This window comes from Meles meles, chromosome 12, assembly GCF_922984935.1.
Source record: "Meles meles chromosome 12, mMelMel3.1 paternal haplotype, whole genome shotgun sequence".
In the NCBI taxonomy this organism is placed as follows: domain Eukaryota; kingdom Metazoa; phylum Chordata; class Mammalia; order Carnivora; family Mustelidae; genus Meles; species Meles meles.
In genome coordinates this window covers 68,986,916-69,004,826 of record NC_060077.1, presented here as the reverse complement: position 1 = coordinate 69,004,826, position 17,911 = coordinate 68,986,916, and the positions used below count along the sequence as shown (strand labels likewise).

General features: G+C 50.4%; 1 protein-coding gene across 2 annotated transcripts in view; it reads left to right on the top strand.

Moving 5' to 3' along the window:
* Nucleotides 1-226: 226 nt before the first annotated feature.
* LOXHD1 (lipoxygenase homology PLAT domains 1) overlaps nt 227-17,911 on the top strand; it is a 150,557-nt gene continuing 132,872 nt past the window's right edge. For both annotated transcript variants that reach the window (XM_046025791.1, XM_046025790.1), the window contains exons 1-4: nt 227-356; nt 6,111-6,225; nt 12,226-12,306; nt 14,105-14,289. In XM_046025791.1, the coding sequence (XP_045881747.1) occupies nt 227-356; nt 6,111-6,225; nt 12,226-12,306; nt 14,105-14,289 (511 nt within the window). The remainder of the gene's footprint in view (nt 357-6,110; nt 6,226-12,225; nt 12,307-14,104; nt 14,290-17,911) is intronic.

Below are 17,911 nucleotides of genomic sequence, written 5' to 3'. Positions count from 1 at the left end.
GAGGGGCCAGGGACAGGAAGGACAGAGATAGGGCACTGAGGCTCTGTTCCACCACCAGAGAGGAGACAGGGCAGGAACAGGCTGTGGACACAGGGAACCCAAGTGTGGGCTCTGGGCCACCCAGAGGCGGGCACGGGAGTTCAGGGAGAAAAGACCTCAGGGCCAAGAAAGTGTGAGAAGGTGGGTGATGTGAGTCCGCAATTGTCGAGAAGGGGCAGCCGGAAAAATGATGCCCCAGAAGAAAAAGAGGAGAAAGAAAGATATTGACTTTCTCGCCCTGTACGAGGAGGAGCTGCTGAACTATGCCTCGGAGGATGATGAGGAGGAGCTGGAGCACGAGTACTACAAGGCCAAAGGTGCGGATGGCGGGCCGAGTGGTGCACACGGCCCTTTCCCGTGCATGGAGGAGGGAGGGCAGGTTCCAATGCAGCCTCATGCCCGGCGCTGTCCTCCATCCCCGTGGAGTAACGGGCGGGCGTTCGGCCATGGTCCCCTGTACAGAGTCAAGGCCAGCTGCCCTTAGACACAGATCTCAGTGGCATGGAATAGACTAGAACTGCAGTGCCCACACTCTCCAGTCCTATACATCCCAAGAGCCAAGTTCTAGCCCTGTCTCCACCCTGCAGCCTGATGGCCCAGAGCCCCCTGCTATGCTCAGGCAGAGGGGCGTGGGGTGTGGGGAGGGGTGCGGGGAGGAGGCCTGACCCCTCACCACCTGCCCTGTGGGGGTAGGGCCTGCTGCTACCCTGGTGATGGAGAAGGGGTCTGGGGCCCATGTGGGGAAGGCATTTGCTGCTCTGCACCCTGGGGCTTGTCCTTCCAGGCTCATCCTCCCCTGGGGGGTATGGGGGATGCTTCAGAGTGGTAACCAGAGATGGCTGGACTGGGGATCTGGGAGTTCATTTTGGCCTGAAGAGGAGTTTTGTTGGTTTGGTTTGGTTGTGTTTGTTTGTCTTTATAATGTTTTGAAAGATTTTGCCTGTGAGTGCCTATAGGCATCCATCCATCCATCCGTCCGTCTGTCCATCCTTTCGTCCATCCATCTGTCCATCCATCCATCTGTCCATTCGTCCATCCATTCGTCCGTCTGTCCATCCATCCATCCATCCATCCATCCACTCATTCATTCATTCATTCATTCATCCACTCATCCATTCAGTTGACAGATGTCTATTGAATGCCTGCCCTGTGCCTGTCCATGGGCTTGTTCACCCAACCTTTTCTCCCTCTTCCTATCTTGACTCTGAAAGCCCAGCTCAGGTTCCCCTCTTTCATGAAGGCTTCCTTAATTCCAGTCCACCATGAGTTCCTTACTTATATCCACTTTTTCATAGTTCTGTTGCTTCACATGAGCCTGGTGTGTTGGGCTTCTAACTTCTTGAACCTCAGCCATCCTGTCCCCCATGAAGGGGTCCCCCTTTATTTGTCCTCCCTCCTCACCCAGGTCCCAGCACAGAGCCAGGCTCAGAGAAGGTGGTCATCACATGAAGGCAGTGGCTCAGCAGAGGTCCCTTTCCCAGCATGATGTCCTGGGTGCCTCTTGGAGTGGGGGGTGTTGTGGGAAGGAAAGGCAGGCCTGGAACAAGTGAGGCATTGCCATCTTTCCCCAGCACAGGTACTGCCTTGCCCCAGTGCAGGCGCCCCAGCTCAGACCGGTTAGTGGGGAGGGCACTGCGGCTGGTGTGCATGTAGCACCCTGACAAGCACTCTCAGCTTCTGGGGTGTTCTCTCCAGCGCATGTGGCTGCTGGGGAGTGCATTCTCAAGTCTCCTGTAGCCACCACCCTGTCCACTTCTGTTCAGAGGTGTGACTCTCTGATCCCTCACATGTTTGCTCTTCTTTTAACCCTTTGTGAAGTCTTTTTACTTTCATGCTCACATTCAATCTTGAAGATTCCCGAGAACAGTCGAGGCAGATGGGATTAGTTTCATTTCACAGGTTAAGGACTGAGGCCCTGGGAACTTAAGTGACTTGAGCAAAGTCACAAGTGGGAGAGAGAACAAGAAGTTCAAATAACCTTTCCCAAGGCAAGTCCCCACTTTGTCCTCAGGGCACCACACAGATGACCCTGGGAGCACCAGGTACATGGAGAAGCTCTCCACTTGTACTAACCGATGTAACCTTCACAACCGCCCAAGGTTGAGGTGGCATTCTTGTCTTCTTTCTCAGATGAGGAAACTAACTTAAGTAACCTGCCCAAGATCACGGAGCTAGTAAGTAGCAGACTCAGACTTGGAGTCGAGCTGTTCTGGTTGGTCCTTGCTCTCGACTGTGATGAAAACACTTGGAGCAGAGCAAACCCAGGTGGGCGCCATGCTGACATTTCTCAGAGATGCAGGCCCACGGGCTCTTCCGTCAGGGCAGGACACTGGCAGCAAATGTGGGTGACGCTAACGGTAGTCACACACCAAACCTGCCGTGTCCCTGCTACTCTCTAGAACGACTTGTTTCCTGCTTGCCCTGAGCTCTGGGTTGTTGCATTACTGGGAGACTCTTGGTGAGTGTGATGGGGAAGGAAAAGGAGAAAGGCCTAGGTTTCCCTCTCTGTTCCTCAGGCCACCTCCAGGCTACGCTGGAGTTCACCAACAGCCGGAGGGAGCAGAGTGGCTCCCTGAGGGAGTGGGGAGTGCCCTGAGGGAAGGCTGAGCCCAGGGCATTGGTCTCTTTCCTGGCTAGGACAGGACCCTTAGGGGAAGAGAGTGACTTACAGCAGAACCTGAGATACAAGGGATCTCGGAGGCCATCCTGCACAAGCTTCCAGCCCTGGGATGCTCTCCTCTGGTCCATCCCAGACAGGGGTTGTCTAGCATCTTTTGGGGTACAGTATCCCAAGGCAGCCTCCCTGAGAATGCTGTTAATGGGGATAATGGCAGGCATGATGATGATGCAGTTGGTGCTGGCAATGGAGATGATGCTGCTGCTGATAGTGATGATGGTGATGATATTGACAATGACCATGAAGGTGATGATGATGATGATGATGATGATGATGATGATGATGATGACCATGAAGGGGATGATGTAATGGTGATGACGCTGGCAGTCTACTACTTAAGGAACATAGATCTTTCATCTCACTGTGGAAGGGGGTCTGTAAGCTAAGTTCCCAGAAGTGGACATACTTGACTCAGGGAGCACGAACACTGGAATTTTTGTTTCATCAGATTTAATCTTTCTCATAATCCTTCAAGGAAGAAATTATTCCTGCTCCAGAGCTGAGGAAATTGAGACTCTGTGGGAAGTTTAGTTGAAATCACACAGCCAGTAATGGTAGAATTGGGATTCAAATATTGGTCAGTTTAGTTCTGTCATCTACATTCATTTCATTGATTGATTCATTCATTCATTTGCTCATTCATTCCCCCAGGTAATTATTTATGGTGCCCTTCCCGCTTGCCACGCTTGGGGCTAGAACCCTATGGTGCCCTCAATAGTTCTTTGCATAGCCCTGTGCACTTTGTGTCCTCCCCTCTGGAGCCAAACAGAATCTTGTGTTTTCCACGGGATATTTGGCCCCCCCACATGATAGTCTCTTCAGCTATCTGAACTGAGTTTTTAATTAAAAATTTTAAATTGAAGAGTAATATATATACAGCACAAAACTTTTCCTAAAGGTACTGCCTGATGACTTTTCACGTATGTGCATGCTTGTGGAATTAAAATTCAGATCGGGACATGGAACTTTTCCAGGCTCCAGAAAGTTCCCTCACTCTCCTTCCCAGAGGTAACAGCTCTCCCGGTTCTATCAGTATGGATTACTTTTTTCCATTCTTGAGTTTCAGATAAACAAAACCATACAGTAGACACATTTTTTGTGTCTAGCTCCTTTATTTCACTCAATGTTCTATCTTAGAGATTTACCTGTTTTGTGACTTGCTAGAAAGTTTGGTCTTTTTGTGTCCCATTGTATTTTATAAATACATCCTTTATTTAACCATTCTGTTGCTGGTGGGCATTTGTGTTATTTCTAGTTTTTAGCTATTAGGCATAAAGCTGCTTTGAATCTTGTCTACATCTTTTGATGAACACATGAACACATTTCCTTTGGATTTGTAACTAGAAATAGAATTGCTGGGTCACAGAGTGGGCATATGTTTAGCTACTGGTGTTTGTACCAATTTACACTCCAACCAGCAATATGCGAGAGTGCCAGGGGCTCCACATTCTTGTCAACACTTAGTATTGTCAGTCTTTTTAATTTTAGCCATCCTGGTGGGTGTATGGTAGTATCTCATTGTAATTTCAGTCTGCATTTCCCTGAGAAGTAATGATGCTGAGCACACTTCTATATACTTATTGGCCTCTTGGGTATCTTCTCCTAGGACATGCCTATTTAAGCCTTTTGCCCATTTTCCAACTTTATGGAAATACAATTTTATTGAAGTATAATGACCTCATAATAAAACGCACCTATTTTAAATGTGCTGTTTGATGGGCACTGACATATGTGTAAATCTGTATAACCATATAGCATTTACATTATCCCCAGAGGTCCCTGTGCCCCTCCTCAGTCAATTCCCTCTGCTTCCAATGCCAGGGCAACTATGTTCTGCTATGTTCTGTTAAAGTAGATTAGTCTTTCCTAAAGGTTCATGTGAGGAACATTATGGTGCATAGAGTTTGCATCTGACTTCTTTGGCTCAGCATAACCTGCTCGAGATTCATCTCTATCGCATATGAGGGTGGTTCATTCCCTTTTGATGCTGAGTAGTCTTTCATGGTACAGATATACCCCAACTTGTTTATCCACTCATCTGTGGTTGGAAATTTAGGTTGTTTCCAGTCTAGAGCTATTATGAATAAAGTTGCTATGAACATTTGTATGCAGGTCTTTGTGTAGACATGTTTTATTTTTATTCCCCTTGGGTAAATACCTAAAAGTGGAATGTCTGGATCTTATGGTAATTGTGTGTTTATCGTTAAACAATTTGCTGCCCATTCAAAAAATAGTGTGGTACTGCTTTTCCTTATTGATTGTGTGAATTCTTCACCTCTTCTGAGCCTGAGTCCTTCGTTAGGTGTATGCATTCCCAAGTATCTGCTAGTTTGTTACTTGCATTTTCATTCAGATAATGGGCTTCATTTCAGTAAGTCTCAATTTATCAATTTTTTTTAATGGCCAGTGTGCTATTTAAGAAGGACCTGTGTGCCCTTGAGGTGGCTTCCTCACTCCTCTTGCACCCCAGACTCTCCTTTTCCCCAAACCATGCATCTCCAGGCCTCTGTGTCTTCTCTCATGTGATGTGGTCCCGGAATTTCTACCACACTGCTCATCCATCTGTGGACATTTAGTTTGGAAATTCCCCTGTGTACGTGCAAAGCCATTTGGGCAACTCTTTAGGTCCTGGAGTTTTCCCAGGGAGGAATCCGAGGCTTGTCTACAGATCAGGCACCCTTGTGGGTGACGAAGAAGAATTCAGGATTTGTTTATCACAAGAGACAAGGAGTTGTGCAAATGTACTTCCTCCTCTCTTCCCTGGCGGTGCTGTGATCAGGATCTTCATCGGAACCAGGGACTTCAAAGAAAAGGCATCAAAGGCAAACAGTACAAGCTTCTAGAAACCAAAGAGAAGGGAAATCAGTGTCCCTGCCAAGAAGGGAGCCCTGACGAAGCTCTGCGTCCCTCAGCTCTGGGACAGCTCTTCGTGGGTCTGTAATGACAGTGCTCAGGAGGTCAGGGGAGGTGAGGGCTGACAATGCAACTGTGTTCATAGAGGACAGAGAGGAATGTGAGAGCAGGTGCAGGCTCTGAAAGCCCTACCTAGGAGACATCCAGGTCCTGTGATGGAAAGGTCACAGACTAGGTCCAGAGGCCCTGGGTTGGCTCCAGTGATGACACTGGGTGGTGTATGACCTGGGCTTTCCCCCTGTCTATAGGTTCCTTACCTGTAAAATGAGTATGCACCTTTAAATAGGAGGTTTTGGTCTTACAGGAGAACCTGGTGTGGGTCTGACCCTGGCTCAGAGGCTTGAGGGCTGTACCAGGGGTTTATAGAGACCTTTTGGCTGGGGACCCCCTGAGGAGCTGGTAGGAGCTATGGCTTCTTCAAGCCCATGTAGGATTCTGGGTTTTCTGATAAGCTTGCAACCTGTCCTCTTTTCTCCTCCAGTGTACGAGGTGGTCACAGTCACGGGGGACGTTCGTGGTGCAGGGACAGATGCCAATGTCTTCATCACCCTTTTTGGAGAGAATGGGCTCTCTCCCAAGCTCCATCTCACCAGCAAGTGAGTACCAACTTGGCCTTGGTGGGATCATCGATTGCTAGTTGGGATTAATGCAGTTCTAGAAGCCAGGGAGAAGACCTGTGTAGCCACAGGCATTTTAAGTGGCACGAGGCCTCTGCTAACAACAGACCACAAGGGTCAACTGGGTCCTTCCCAGTGATCTCCTATCAACCTTCCTGTTGGTTTTCGTGTGAAGTAATACTTACTTTGGATCTCAGAAATCCCAAGAATCCTATTAGCTGTCCCTTGATGTGGGACCTGGAACCCTGGGTCTGGGTCCAGCTTTACCACATAGTTGCCATGTCACTTTGGCCAAACCTCTTCACATCCAAGGCCTTGGCTCCCTCCTCTAGCATCTAGGAGTGATCATCCCCCTTTTAGGAACCTCACAGGGCAGTTGAGAGGAGGAAACAAAATCACGCATTCAAAGGAGCCAGGAGTTTAAAATGCTCTGACCGGTGTCTCTCCTAGGGCCCAGCACCACGTGACACCCACCTGTGAGCTCGCGCGCGCACACGGACTCCTCCTGTGTGGGGACTCGTGCACTTGTGCACGCGTGTTTGTGTAGATACGCTCTTCGTGTGTGTTCGTGTGTATGCGCCTGCGCCATTTGTAATTCACTAACAGCAGGGCGGCTGCCTCTTGGTTTTGATCCTCTCCCCCGACCACACGTGTGCGCACATGGAGACCCCCCAGAGCAGAATGTGGGCTGCTTTAGCAGAGTTCTGCAATCCCCGGGCTGTCTAGGGGTGGCCGCAATGTCGTAGGCAGCTGGCTCTCAGTCTGTGCTGAACAGAACTGGGGATGGGTCCGTGGGATCCGAGCCCACTGTACCCCTATCCTCCCTTCCTCCAGAGCAGCCTGATTTATGGTTGCCTTGCCCACTGAGTTTCTGAGTCAGATTTCATTTGTGCCAAGAGTTCTATAGCCAAGAAAAATGTGAAGATCCACTAAATTTATTTCAACTCATTCATGGGTAAACTGAGACTTGGAGACGAGGGCCCAATAGCTCTGAGGCATGGAGATTTTAGATGGTAAAGCTGGTCTTCAAACCCTAGGCGATGCGGACACTTTCCTCGAGCATGGGCCCTGTGGCCCAGAGGGTGTGTGTGAGCTTCCCCTTCAGGCTTCCTGAGCCTCCAGGTTGTGATGGGGGATGGGAGGGCAGTAGGGGAGGCTGTGGAGGGGTGGGGCCCCCAGGCCAGGATATCCCCGAACTCTGTGCTTCACAGACTGACCCAGCCCTGTGTCCCAAGTTTGCCCCGAGTGTGGGCTGTGACCTGAATGTGGCCCCATCGAGGCAGGCATAACGTCTGATTTTGTCCATTTCCGCAGAACAGGGTACCCGTCTTCTTGTACTGCTTACTCTGTGGAGTGACTGGCTTGCGGAAGTCTCTCTCTCCAGTGATGTGGGCACGGTAAAGAGAAGACATGAAATGTCCATCCTCTTGGCCATGTGACCCCCTTCCCACCCAGCACACTATTCTAGGGAGAAGCCACTAAGCTCTGGGAAACCAGCCAGGGTGGTTTCTGGAGTCCCCAGCCTGCCTCTTTTAAACGAAAAGAACCCTTTTCTCCTTTCACGGTGGTTCCTTGCTGTTTTTCCTACTTTCTGCACCTAGTACCCTCACTCTTCCCCCCGCTCACTATTTTCATCTGTCAAAACAGCCTCCCAGGAAGGCCCCAGAGTCACCTTTCATAAGCCAGGAGGAAGGTTGGTCAATGAGTCCCCATTCCCAGGAGAATGAATTCCAGCCTTCCTTCCCATTGCAGAAGGGAAGCCTGCATCATGGCAGAGAGAGGGACAGGGTAGGGAGGCCTCCAGGTGTCACACATCGACCAGCATCTCCATGCCAGCCCCATGGACAGAAATGGGCACCCCCTCCCTGTGACTCAGTGGGTCTCTCCGTACCTGTGTTGTGCTCTGGACTCGGGAGCAAAGGCACGGGTCTGGCCAGGACCCCGGTTGCGCTGGCCTGGAAGGTTCTGTAGGAGTCCAGGGGGAATAGGTGGTTTCAGAGGTGGGGCTCATTTGGTAGCCTCTGCTGTCTGTCCTGGGAGGCTGGAGAGGTGATGTGCAGAGGGATGCCAGGTGAGGCGGACCTCGAGGGGCGGCTGGCTCATCCCTCCAGTCCCTCTCCCAGCTGCTTGCAAACAGCCAGAGCTCAGTGTTACCTGTCAGGGACACCAGAGCAGGACTTAACAGGGAAGGGCAGGTGATCTGGGCCTCTGGTAGTGAAAAAGACCCAGATGAGAGGGGACAGGGGAAGGGTACTTCAGACCACAGGGAATAGCTTGCAGACACACGGAGGCAGCAAGGGGCTGGGAGGGAGGACTGGGCCTTAGAAGGCCCTGCTTGCAAGCTGATCAGTGGGGGCCCAACTTACAACGTGCCTGGGAAAGATTCAGCCTCTGTAAGCTCCAGGGAAGTGTCTGTAGAGAGAATGGCAAAGACACACTCCTCACCATCCAAGATACCTTCAACTCAGGACGGAGACCTTGGGCCTGGGAGGAGAGCACCACTTTCCAAGGACTTCTGGACTGCCGGAGGACCCCAGATGCTGAGGGCTGAAGAGGTCACCTTGCTCTGTGACATTGAGATGGAGGTGTTCCAGCCCACCCTTCGCCCGCACCCCTGCCCTGGGGTCTGGCTCCCAGTCTCTTGGCTCACTGTGGGCTGCTGTTCCCTCCTCACTATTCGGTGTGACCCCAAAGCCAACTCGTGTGTCAACTGAAACTAAGCTCCCTTTCCTTGCTTTACACACACACACACACACACACACACAGAGGCTACAAGGTGCTCTTGAGTGTATAGACTTCCCTGATAGCTCAGGGCACCAGAGCGAGTGCCCAGCACAGCAATGCAAACAGCTTGAAATGGAATCTTAGACAGACCCCATCATCTGAAGATGAAGCCACTGCCTCCCCTGGAATTTCCCACAGCTGCTTTCTCCACGGCGTTTGGCCGCACTCCCGCACCCCACCTTCCTCTCCTGTGTCTCCTGCACCCTCTCTTCTCTCTTTCCCCTCTGTTCCTGCTCCGTTTTCTGCCTTTTCCCCTGTGCCCCGGGACTTCACCTGCCTCCCACCTGGCCTAACAGAATGTTTACTTCCCAATACAAATGAATTCTGCTCAATTATTTGGCACCTGATATTAACATGCTGACTGTTCTGACTCTCTGTGGTCTAGTGTCTGACTCCTCGGTATACACCAAGTCCTCTGTTAGGCAGCAAAGAGTGTGCACGTTCACTTTGATCCCCTGCCAGCTGACCTCCACCCAGACCCCACACCAGCTGAATGTCAACAGAGGAAGGCCCCATGTTCTGGGTGCCCTTCCCCGTCACCCAGGACCATCCCCAGCCCTGGGTCACATGTTCAGAATATGGCAAAAGGATGGGATCTCATGCATCTTCGGGAACATGGTTCTCCCATGGAGAATTCACCATCTGAGTGTCAGAGAACACCTGGCATTTTAGCCCACTAGCTCGGCCAGGTTGGTGGCTAAAATGCCCTGTGCGGCCTTTATAGGCTTTCCTGGGTAGGGGTCCCCACTGAATGGGCGGGCTCGGCCAGGGAGGGGGCTGTGTACTGCATTAGCCTTCATTTGCTGAACGACAAGGAGCCATGGGGAAGCCACAGCCTCCCGCAAGGAAGCGTGAGGAAGTCTGCATCTCTAATGTTTCCTTTGTGAGGGGACCCTCTGGCCCTTGGTTCTTCTCTCTCGCCTCCAGTCAGTTTTCTGAAATCAATCCCTATTGCATTCTGACTTCCCAGAAGCAGGAATTTCAGAATCTGACCTGGCGGGCGGTGGCTGGGCCCTGTTTGGGATTATCGTGGCCCCTCTCTGGAAGAAGACAGTCTGGGGAGGTGTGCCTCTTCAGTCCTTCCCTTCCTTCCACCGGGAAGAGGCCCTGGGCCCCAGAAGGCCTTCCTCTCATTGGCCAGGGAGATGCTGGGCCCCATCACATGAGCTCCATGGACAATTGCTCCACATCCTGTGACATGCTAGAACCTTCCGCTGGGGTCCTGAGACCCTCTGCCCATCCTGGTAGACCTTTCTCTCCTGGTCTCCCTCCTTCCATCTCGCTTTTGAACATTTCTTTTCTGCGGGACAGTACACCATGGTCGACTATTAACAAACACCCTGGGACGTCTGAATTCACAGGCCACCTTGTCAAGGGCACAGGGCATTTCTGAAGGTCAAAGGCAGCCGTCAGAGCTTCTCCAGAAGGGGCTGTGGTCAGAGACTTCCCAGGACTCCAGCTGTTTTCCTTTCAAATCGCCCCCCTCCCCCTGCTCATCGGCACTGGCTGCTTCCCAAATTCCAGACCCCACAGCAGGTGAAGCCTGACCATCCTCAGACTTGTCCCCAAGGATTTACACCAGACAGCCGCAGGCCGTGGGGAGTGGGAGGCTGAGGAAATGGGACTGCACCATATTCGTGACGGCAAATCACGATGCACTCCCTTCAGAAAACTTAAGAAATGTACACAGACAAGAATAAACAACCATCACTTCATAGTAGTCTTACCATCTAGATGCGATGTTTTTGAATAAATTCTTCCACTCTGTTGTTTTTAAATGCAGTTGGCATCCTGTTGTGTTGGTCGTTCTGTTCATACATCCTATTTTTAATCTGCTTTTTCTTTTATGCCTCTATCGTAAGCCTGTATCTGTTGCATTAACTCTTCTTTGATAACAGGAGTTTTTGATGGCTGCACGGCATTCGACCACAGCTCTTCCCAGGGCCACTCTTTCTTGGGTCGCTGTAGAGATAGAGACACTCTTGTCTGGTCAAAAAATTGTCTCATGCTGTCTCATGTTGAAACAGAAAATAACTCCTATTCACTTCTTTCCCATTCACACAATCCCGAGGCACAGAAGAATGTTCACGTGTGTTCCACACCGTGGCACACGATGGCTTTGACTGTAATGAGATGTGGGCTGTGTGGTTATTCACTGTTGGAAGTAAGCCTCTGACAGGTATGTGCAACGAGCCTGCAAATGGGTCCTTTTCCTTGAGCAGAAATCCAGAAATTTCTAGCATTTTCTCCTTCCCCCCCTCTGTGGCCGGACCTCAACTTGTCCCCTGACAAGGCTGCCCCCGTGTTCGCTTGTCACCTGACTTCATGATCTCTGCCTGCTTTGGGAGGGCCTGAGGCCTCCTGCCTCACCATGTGCTCACCTTCACGAGACTTCTCAGGACAGACTGTTTGCCAAAGTGCGTCTGTTTGCAGGCCCACAGCGTCCCAGTCCATAGAACCTTACAAGCCTTCTGTGGCTGAGAGGCTGCTCCGGGCCTCCTGTGTCTAAGCTGGATGGAATCCAGGATGCGCCTGAGTTTGGATTCACCTGGGCAGCTCGCTGAGGAACCTCTCAGGTGTACTTGCCTCTGTTCACACCTTCTGTGTGATGCTCGATATGCATTCCCTCGCCACCTGACTCCCCTGGTTGCTGGTTTGGGTTGAGTGTTTCCTTTCTTGTTGGAATGGCAGGACCGTGGGCCACCACCCAAGGTCTGCATCTGCTTGGGGCTGCCATTGCAACTCCCCCGAGCAAAAGCAAGGCAAGTGAGGAGAGGCCTGGGCGTCTGCAGACCGAGAGCACCATGACATTCACTGTGCCTGCCTTCCTCCTCCACTGTCCCAACCCAGAGCAACCAGAGCCCACTGGATCATGACTCTGGAGATCTGGGCTCTGCTCCCAGCTCTGCCACCAACCAGCACTTTCCCTGTTTGTAAAATGAGGCTGATATCGCCCGCCATATTGTCTAAGCGACACACGGCAGGCATCCCAGGAGAACTTGACTGTGAAAACAAGGACCAGATACTAACCGACCTTGCCCTCTGTCAGGAAGGAATCTCAGAATAGGAGCGGTTGCTCGTAGCTCTTCCCAGGACTGGGACAGTGGAGGAAGAAGGGGGATGGCAGCCCTTGACTCTCCTCCTGGGCTTGTGAGCCTAGTGCAGATCTGTGCTAACTGTGCACGTTCATTGTAGGAGTGAATCTGCCTTCGAGAAAGCCAACGTTGACGTGTTCCGGGTGAGGACCAACAATGTGGGCCTCATCTACAAAATCAGGTAGGAATCTGAACCCTGACCAGGGAGGGACCGAGAGGAAGTCCAGTAGATTAGGAACTAACATCACTACTAACCCTTTCTGAGTGTTCATTACCCCCTGGTGTCATTTCAGGGGTGACCAAAGGCCCAGATCTTTCCCTCCCACCCTAAACTTTCCCATTAGAGATTCACTTCTTTGGATGAAGACAGTTGGAGACAATGTCTCACAAACTTGGGAAATTGGCTCTGAGAGGCACCAGCATGGTGGTCAGGAGCGGATTCTCTGAGTCCAGATTGCTGTGGTTCAAACGTCTGCCCTGTCATTTGCTAGCTGTGGGACTTCAGGAAGTTCCTCTCCAAGCCCCACTTCCCTCACTTGTAATAATGAGTTAGTGAGGACTCAACAGGTTAGTGCTTAGACAGTAGGGCTCAGCAAGGGTTAGAGATGCCAAGTCACTTTGCTGGATGCCTCGTGACAGAGAGTTTGTTCCTCTGGGGGTGTTGGTGTGAGCATGTGGGCAGGGAGAACTCTATTAGCCTGGCTGTCAAGGCAGAGCTTCCCCTCTCCTTCTCTACTACCCAGGCCCATTCAAGTTCATGCCCATTTGTCAGGAGATCAAGGTCATGTGTGGTCTGATTGCCCCCAGGCTAGGGTCAAATGCTTCCTCGGTTGAGTCCTGTCTTATCTTCCTCCCACTAGAAAGTATAGGACCATAAACTTTCCTGGGGAAGGAATGGACATAGGAGAGCCCTGGCACTGGCTTTGTGTGTGTGTGTGTGTTGGGGGGGGGGGGCGGATGACGAAGAGGGAAGGGGAGGGTTGGGGAGAGGATGTTGGTGTGAGGTAAGGCAACCAGTACTCTGAGGTCCTACTGGGTGCTGGGCTCTCTGCCAGGCAGAGGTCTACACCCTCATGTATGTCATGAGTGACATGGGTCCATCAGGGCTGTGCTGTCCTGAGCTGTGTTTGTCCCACAAACAGCGAAGGTAAGACCTCAATACGCCCGGCAGGGAGGAGATGCTTGGCGCAAAGTGAGACCATCCAGAGGTGAAGGTCTGGGGGAGAAACTGACCTCAGAGGAAAAGTTGGGGCTGCCAAAGCACGAGTGGGACTGCAAGAAGTGAGGGGAACTTAGGAGGCCAGACTTTGAAGAGTGAGGATCTACGTTGCCCAATACAGCAGTCCCTGGACACATGTGGCTTCTGGGCACTTGAAATGCAGCTGGTCCAGACTGAGATGCACTGGACATATAGAAACACACCAGATTTTTGAAAACTTAGTAAAAGAAAAGAATGTCAAACACCTCATTAGCAAAATTTCGCATGGTCACGTGTTGAAATAATATGTGGATGAAATAGAACACGTTATTTAGATGATCTTCACCCGTCCCTTTGCTTCTTCTTTAATGTGTCTACTAGAAAATCTAAGTTTATGTACATGGCCCACACGTGCAGCTCGGGTGATATTTCCACGGGTCAACGTCAGTCTAGATGGCCGGGAGGATCGTCTGGGTGGCGGGACTAAGGCGAGTATCTTGGGGGGGGTGGTCTGGGGTCTGGAGATCAGGGAAGGAAGGGAAGCTCAAGACGGTCCTGGGCAAACCTGGATTTTCTGTGGAAGGTGCTATGACCCTGCTGGTGATTCGACCTTGCACGGTATTCCCATTTTGGAGATGAGGAAACTGAGGCTCGAGGGGTAAAGCAACCACAAGAACTAAATGATGGAATCCCTCTTTGGAGTGAACATCTGGGTTTTCCAGTGTGGAATGGGCGTCGTCTCTGTTCGTCTCTGACGTGTGGGTGTCTGCTTCCGCCCCAGGATCGAGCACGACAACACAGGCCTGAACGCCAGCTGGTACCTGGATCGTGTGATCGTGACCGACATGAAGCGACCTCACCTCCGCTACTACTTCAACTGCAACACCTGGCTGAGCAAGGTGGAAGGAGACCGCCAGTGGTGCCGTGACCTGCTAGCCAGCTTCGACCCCATGGACATGCCTCGAGGTCAGTGCCAAGGCTGGCCTGCCTGCCATTCCTCCCCGCCAGGGCTGGCCTGAGCCTCTCTCTTGCTCTGGGTAGTCCTTTGTCCTCTTGCCACTCCTCTAGGGTCTTCTTATTGGCCAGGGTCTGGCTGAAGCCCCATCTTCTTCATGTGGCTTCCCTAAGAGCAACCTTTTGTGCTCTGGGGTCTCTGGGGAAGGGAAAAGCGAGAGGACCCGGAGGCCTGTTGGAGGGGTGGGCTCAGTTCTGAGCATATCCTGTGTTTTTAATAACTGGTTGATGGGTATCCACTGAGAGTCCTCTCTGAGGTCAAAGACAGCTTTTCCTGTCTTCCTATTTCTTTGCCGTTCTTCTGATGCCCAAAGGAAGGGGAGCTCTGGCCAAGGCATGGTGGATGGGAATCAGAACCCACAGCGTCCAGGGCTCCATCAAGATGTACCATCTCTAACTGATTTTATGAGGAAGGGAACAACTAATTTCAAGTGCATCTCTGTCCAGAGGCCTTAAATTCAGTCGTTTCAGCTCAACAGGAGGCAGGGAGACAAATTATGTAAAAATACACACCATATCCCATGACCTATTTTATCACACTTTTGTCCCCTAAAGCTCTGACCTCACCTCACCTCATATTGTCACATCTGCCTTTCCAGAAAGGGAGAAATCACACATGGGTACCACCATCATAATACCTTGCTTGCAGAGAGTCATGGACCATCGGAAAGAAAGGCATTTGATAGCCAAGAGAAGTGACTTTGCCAGGGTCACTCAGCAAAGGCAGACGCCCTCCTTAGACTCTGTCTTCCAGCATGTGCCCTGTGGTCTCCAAATCCCATCCTCTCTTGCAACCCAGCTGGGCAGAATAAAACATATCCCATGTCCCACTGCCTGCCTCTGATTTCCTACCTTCCAGCTGACCTTGAACTTGCCTCATTCCTCTGTGGCCACCATCATCATAACTTGCAACGTCATTGTTTCTTTCTTTTCTTTTTTTTTTTTGTAAAGATTTTATTTATTTATTTGACAAGTAGTCAGAGAGGCAGGCAGAGAGAGAGGAGGAAGTAGGCTCCCTGCGTAGCAGAGAGCCCAATGCGGGGCTCTATCCCAGGACGCTGGGATCAAGACCAGAGCTGAAGGCAGAGGCTGTAACCCACTGAACCACCAGGTAGCCCACTGCTTCTTTTCTTACAAAGATATGTTATTGATCTTTCTCTTCGTAGCAAAAGCCAATTTGATCATTGTAGAGAATTTATAAAACAGAGACACATGGGGCGCCTGGGTGGCTCAGTGGGTTAAAGCCTCTGCCTTCGGCTCAGGTCATGATCCCAGTGTCCTGGGATCGAGCCCCGCATCAGACTCTCTGCTCTGCGGACAGCCTGCTTCCTCCTCTCTCTCTTTGCCTGCCTCTCTGCCTACTTGTGATCTCTGTCTGTCAAATAAATAAATAAAATCTTTAAAAAAAAAACAGAGACACATGCAGACATAAGAATGGAAAACCTATAATTCTATCACCTGGATAAACATCCCTGGTGACATTTTTGTGCACTCATGTCTAGTCTTTTCCATGCATGTATAGTTTGAAAGAATGGGCTGGTCCTGTTTTAGAGCATGTTTGTTTCTGTGTCTTTAAGTACTGCTCGACACTCCTGCTTGGCATGGCTGTGGAGTGCTCTGGGGTAGGCAGGTACCACCTTTGACTCACTGAACCCCTTATTGTCTGATTTACATTGTGTCCCCCTCTGCAATTTTACTGTTACTATAAACAATACACCTAAATCTTTGCACAGACTAATGAGTCTTTCCTTCGGATATATTCCTAAATAGAGTTTATAGGTCAAATAGAATGCACACGGTTAAGACTTTTAATGGGCATTTCTGCCTAGAACTATCCTAGAAAGGGTGCATCGGTGCATAATCCCACCAGCTGTGCAAGAGCACCCACTTTCCTCACCCTCAATACTTAGTGCTGTTTGATTTTCTAACTGGATAGGAACAGGGGCTTTGTGATGTGATCTCCTTGGTGAGGCTGGATATTTTTTATACATTTACTGGTTATTGATAGTGTGTGTGTGTGTGTGTGTGTGTGTGTCAGAGAGAGAGAGAGAGAGAGAAGGGAGAAAGTGAGAGAATTGTCTACCCAAGCCCCATGCACGTCTTCTCACTTGGGGTTAATATCATAGATTTTTCCCAAAGACTACGTTTCTTTGATTCTTGATCCAGTCTCTTTACTAGGATCAATCCTTAGCAAGTTGCCAAGCTGGCTATCTTCCTCTCTGCTCTATTAGGCCCCCCCTTTTCTGGGCCTTTTCCCACCATTTAGTTCCTCATTCCACCTTTTGCTTCGGCCACATGAAAATCCAGGATTCTTCTGTTGGAAGAGCTTCTGAAAAGTTGCCATTAAGAATGAATTAGCACCACTCCATGGTTCTTCAACTTTCCATGAGAATCACCCAGGGTAGTGTTCTTGCCTTGAGGGAAAGACAAGACCTGCTGACATCATCCCTCATTCAGACCACTTGGGCCCCCCCGCCCTTTTCTGAGCAGGAGGGCACTGGGCTTTTAGTATTTCCAGGCTGGATTCTGGAAGAAGGAATGAAAAAGGGGATCTTCAAATATTCAAAGGACTGTGATGGTAAACAAAAGTTTAACTCTCTTTGCTTTTCACCTGGAATTATACCAACTTGATGCTTGGTTGATGGAATTATACCAACTTGATGAAGGTCTCTGATGATCCAAATGGGGAAGATAATTATTTCTTCATCCATGCAGTTTGATAGATGAGAATACTTTAAGACATGGGATATGAGCAATAACAGAAGGGGACATTTTAAGTGTATATTTCACCTCTTCATGACCCTCCAAGAGATGGAGGATCATTAGTTGGGTAGCCTTGCTCCCCTCTCCCCACTCCCAGGACCATCTTCTGATGTTCTGACTGATAATTAGCTGGAAGCTTCTTTCATTCCTGCTCTTTAGGGCGGATAGGTGTTCTATGCTGACCGACTGACCCTTTGACCGAGCTGATCAGCAGATAGTGGCCGAGGTGGAGGGGCTGGACCTTGATCAGGTTTCTAGATGGTTCCTCTATAGGGGATCTCGTATAACATGCTTAAAGACACAGACATGAGGGGAGCTCACCCTGCCTGTGGGTGCTGGTGAGCTGTGGAGCTTTTGGCCTGCTGCCTTAGACAAGTGTGTCACCTGCCCTGCATGGCGCAGTGCCTGACTTTTGCCGTGGAGATAACTTTTACCTCTCTGGGGTTCTCTTTAAATGTGAGAAAGTGCCCCAAATATTCCCAAGATGTTGGGCTGGATGCCTGGTCAGGGTCACCCTCTACTGTCATGGAGCCCACTCTGATAAAGGTGGGCATGAGAAAAAAAACAGGGACAGGAGGTTGCAAAAGAAGGGGGTGGACGACGGCCAACTGAGAGTTGTGTGGATAGAAGATCCCAGATCCAAGTTCAGTTTCTCAGTGGTTCTCGGTTGGTCAAAATCTCTACATCTGACACCTTCAGGAAACCGGGCATCAGGGCCAACCCAAACACTTCACCTTTTGGTTTCCTCCATGTCTGATTGCCAGGTCTTGGGGATCTGTTGCTAGACATGGGGAGACAGGTTTCCAAACCA